This window comes from Cucumis melo, chromosome 8 (assembly GCF_025177605.1).
Source record: "Cucumis melo cultivar AY chromosome 8, USDA_Cmelo_AY_1.0, whole genome shotgun sequence".
Lineage (NCBI taxonomy): Eukaryota > Viridiplantae > Streptophyta > Magnoliopsida > Cucurbitales > Cucurbitaceae > Cucumis > Cucumis melo.
In genome coordinates this window covers 12,169,092-12,173,630 of record NC_066864.1, presented here as the reverse complement: position 1 = coordinate 12,173,630, position 4,539 = coordinate 12,169,092, and the positions used below count along the sequence as shown (strand labels likewise).

At 37.3% G+C, this 4,539-nt stretch overlaps 1 protein-coding gene across 1 annotated transcript; it reads left to right on the top strand.

Moving 5' to 3' along the window:
• The first annotated feature begins 1,182 nt into the window (after positions 1 to 1,182).
• LOC103495900 (uncharacterized) lies at positions 1,183 to 1,644 on the top strand. Its single transcript, XM_008457583.1, has one exon. It carries the CDS (start codon positions 1,183 to 1,185, stop codon positions 1,642 to 1,644), a length of 462 nt encoding a protein of 153 aa, XP_008455805.1.
• Positions 1,645 to 4,539: the final 2,895 nt, after the last annotated feature.

Sequence of the window (4,539 nt, the reverse complement as noted above, 5' to 3'; positions counted from 1 at the left end):
AAAACTAAATCAAACCTACCAAGGCTTACAAAAAATATGGGTAAAAAATAGGGTTAAAAGAAGCTTGGCAGCTCAACTGGTTCGGCTGGAGAGGGGAAAACCGACTGACGACTCGGTTGGAGAAAGGAACTGGCTAGTCGACTCGGCTAGGGAAGGAACTGGCTGGTCGACTCGGGAAGACTCCAGGCGCAGCTCAGCAAAACCACACGCGTGAGGCTCGGCTCGACACTTGCGGGATGCTGGAGACGGAACTCACACATGCGACTTGGACTCAGACGGCTGCTGTGGGTTGACTCGGATTGCACCTGCCGACGGTCCATTGACGGAGACGACCAACGACGAAGACGACGACGATGTTGCTGCTGCAAGGCGGAGGACTCGACGCATCGCGAACGACTGAAGATGGAGGCGGCGACTGATGGAGCATCGTCGTGTGTAACGTGCTCCACGTGACGGCTGACGCTTGTGCACGATTTGGCTACAGCAGCGGAGCGAATTCAACGACGGAGGCGGCGCACCTGATGAAGTTGATCGGCTCGGACTGGCGGCTGCTGCGGTGGTTCGCAAGGGGAGGCGGCGGCGGCGGGGTTAGAATTTGCTCCTTCTCCTTTTTTTTCTCTTTTCTTTTTGTGAAGAAGATGACCAACATTGGCTTTTCTAATAATAGTGCATTTATTATTATTTTCCTCCTTTTCCTACTCCTTAATAAATTCCAAAACATCCAAATCTTTCTCTCTTCATTTAAAACTCACCAAATCTCCCTTTTTAATTCAAAAACAACCAATCACAACAATCTCTTTTTTTTTCCAATTAAAATTATCACCATTATCTTTAACCAAATAAATTCAATTTTCTCTCTCCTCAATCCAATATCTTTATCTTTAACAAGTATCTCTACCATTATCCAAATAAAGTAATTATATTATCCTTAAAACTTAATTAATTATACAACCAAAATATCATTAATCAAGTTTCCTCAAATACATCCAATTAACACAACTTCCAAGCACCACCACCATTAGATATTTTCTTAATGTCTAATAAAAATCAAATATTCATAAATCACTTAATTCAAAACATTCAAAATTTCAATAACTATACTTAAGATAATAAAATTAAATTCCAAAATTTTGGGGCGTTACAGACAAGGAGACACTATCTATTTGGAGATGTAACATTCTCATGGATCACAAGAGCTTGAAGTACATATTTGATCAGAAAGAATTGAATTTAAGGCAGAGACATTGGATGAAGCTCATTAAGGATTATGATTGCACTATCGCATACCGTCTTAGGAAAGCCAATGTTGTAGCTGGAGCGTTGGGTAGGAAAAGCTCAAGTAAAAGAAAGTTCATTTTAAATGTAGGATTAGTTGGGAATTTAATAGCTCGATTTAAAGTTAAACCCACATTGGAAAAAGAGATTGTTAAATCACAACTTGAAGATCCCCCATTGAGGAAGTTGGCAAAAGAAGTGAGGTGTGAAAGACGATCAGACTACATATTCAGAAGTGATGGAGCATCACTAAAGGAGATGAGATTATGTGTTCCCCAAAATAAGGCATTCAAGGAAAGTATCTTAAAAGAAGCCCATAGTTCAGCTTACGTGATGCATGCTACAAGTACTAGATGTGGAGAACTTTAAAAGCCTACTGGTGGCCAGAAATGCGACGAGAGATAATTGTGTTTGTAGCTAAATGCTTGATTTGTCAACAAGTCAAACCGCAACGCCAAAAAACTGGTGGATTTTTGTACCCTTTGCCAATTCCAGAGTGGAAGTAGGAACATATCACTATGAACTTTTTTTTGGGTTGTCTAGGATGCCTAATGGCTTTGATGGAAATTAGGTAATTATGGATAGATTCACCAAGACCGTACGCTTTATTCCGATTAAACAAACATTTTCGTTAAACTAATTGGCTAAGTTGTATGTGTGAGCCAATATGGAACTCCAGTGTGTATAATTTCAGATCGAGATTCACGTCTCACTTCCAAATCTTGGCCAAAATTGCAAGATGTTAGGAACCAAGTTGCATTTTAGCACTGCGTTCCATCCACAAACAGATGGTCAATCGAAACAACTATTCATACCTTGGAAGATATGCCGAGAGCCTAAATTCTTTAATTCAAAGGAAGCTTGGATTAACGTTTCTCATTGATTGAGTTTGCCTACAATAATAGTTACAATTCCAGCATTGGAATGACTCCCTATGAAGCATTGTATGAAAGGCGTCGTAGAACGCTAGTTTGTTGGAAAGAAGTAGGCAAGAGAAAGCTTTATAGGCAGAGTCCAGGTAATGACAGAAAGCATTAAAGTGATTAGAGAGAATTTGAAAATTGACCAAGATAGGAAAAAGAGTTATGTAAATAATCATCGTAAAGTATTGAAATTTGAAGTTGAAGATAGAGTTTTTCTTAAACTGTCACCTTAGAAGGGTATGATTAGATTTGGAAGAAAAAGAAAGCTAAGTATAAAAGATATAGGACCTTATGAGATTTTAGCACGCTTAGGATTAGTGGTTTATAAGTTAGAGTTACCTAGAGAGTTGTCTAGGATTCATAATGTCTTTCATGTCTCAATGTTTTGAAAGTATATTCCAGATTTCTTACATATACTCCAAAAGCAGCCCCTAGAAGTGAAAGAAAACTTGACCTATGAAGAAAGACCTTTACGTGCGTTAGACAAAAAGGAACAAGTATTGAGAATAAAGGTGATCTCCAAGGTCAAGTTTTTATGGAACAACTATGGTGTTGAGGAAGCTACCTGGGAAAGTGAAAACTTAATGAAAACTAAGTACCCACAACTCTTTGCATAAGACTTACTGAATTTCGAGGACAAAATTCCAATAAGGAGGTAGTATTTGTGAGGCCCTAATTGCGTTATGCCTTACGCGAGTAAACTCGATGCAATAAAGGTTAGCCTATGCAGTTATCTATGTGATGAAGGCTACACGAGGAACTGTTATACTATTTTAGCTTACTTCACTTGGTGGTAGAGATATCCTCCTCATGTAAGAAAGTCGACGATTGATTTGATTTTGTCACTCAATTCAAATTTAGGAAAAGGAAATTGTAGTGACACGTGGTGCTCTGGCATTGGATCATTCTCACCGTTGAGCAGAAGTCATCATTTCTACATGGAAAGTGTCACCGGAAAGGCTTACAAATAGGTGAAGTTTGACCATTTTGAAGCTGCTTTTACCTTAAGCTTACCTAAGAAAGAATTGAGAGAATTTTCAAGATTTCTATAAGATTTTCAGAGAACTTGAATCCGGAAAGAAGTAAGGAAGAGTAAGGAAGTTCTTGGTTAAAGAGTTAGGTGTGGAAGCACATTGATTGTGAGTGGTTCTTCTTAAAATTTTTTCCATAATAAAATAATTTCTAATGGGTTTGAAAATCTTTAAATATATTTTTATGGAAAACCATGAGTTGTATGATTTCTTGTATGCTTTCCCATTTCTTAAAATGCATTTGATTTATAAATGGACGAGATTTAACATGAATTGAAATGGTGAAAGAAAATGTGATGATCTTGTATACTATATGCGATGAGATGCCTCATACTAGCTGTGTAATCTGGTATGGGATGCTTTATTATTGTTGTGTGGTCTTAAATAGATGCTTCATACTTGCTACATGATTTGATATAGAAAGCCCTTTGCTTGTTGGGTGATATGACATTGGAAGACGTGCTATGCGTAATAGAATTGATGAAACTTGCTAAATATGTTAGACTACTCCGCATCGCTGCAACTTGGCAAAAGAGTGTGGTAAATGCTTGAGTTGAGGAAAGGGTACAAAGATGAAATCAAATAAGCAGAATGATTCTCCGTTATGATTATAAGATAAATGATGATGAATGTATTTCTCCACAATATGAGCCTCATGCTTGATTTAAAAAGGAAATGATTTTTCATGCGAGATCTAAATGTGTGATGATGAGATTTGAAATGTGTTAATCGGCTAACGCATTGAAATGAATTGATTTAAACACTGTATTCTATTATTGAAACACAAAGTATTTGTATTGCATGAATTGGAAAAATGATTGTAATGCATTAAGGAAGAAATTGATTTATTAAAGATGTTGATAAAGGACCCCACTCACAAGACATTTTTCTCTAAACTTTCAAATGTTTTGTTTTAATTCCCCCACCCCCAATTGGTAGCGAAGGACATCCAGCGTTGAACTTGCAACCTTGATCACGTACTGTACTATTCGTGAATGCATCATTTTGGTAGTGACCACTATCAACTTGCATAATATGCACAAGTTAGGTGAAAAGAGTCTATATGTTGTTTTGAGTTGTGTATTATAGTTCTTTTGAAGGAACTTTGTAGTAAATATTGAATATAATTTGTTACTTAAATTATCAATGAAGTCTTCTTATTTCAATTGAATTCATATTCCACGTTTAAGCTTATTGATTGTATTTAATCCACTTATTAGGTGTTTTGCACGTATCTCGCGAAGAGATTCGTGTAGAATGTGTAGGCGATCACGTCTCCACTTGGTCGCATAAAGCGACATTTAGGGTAG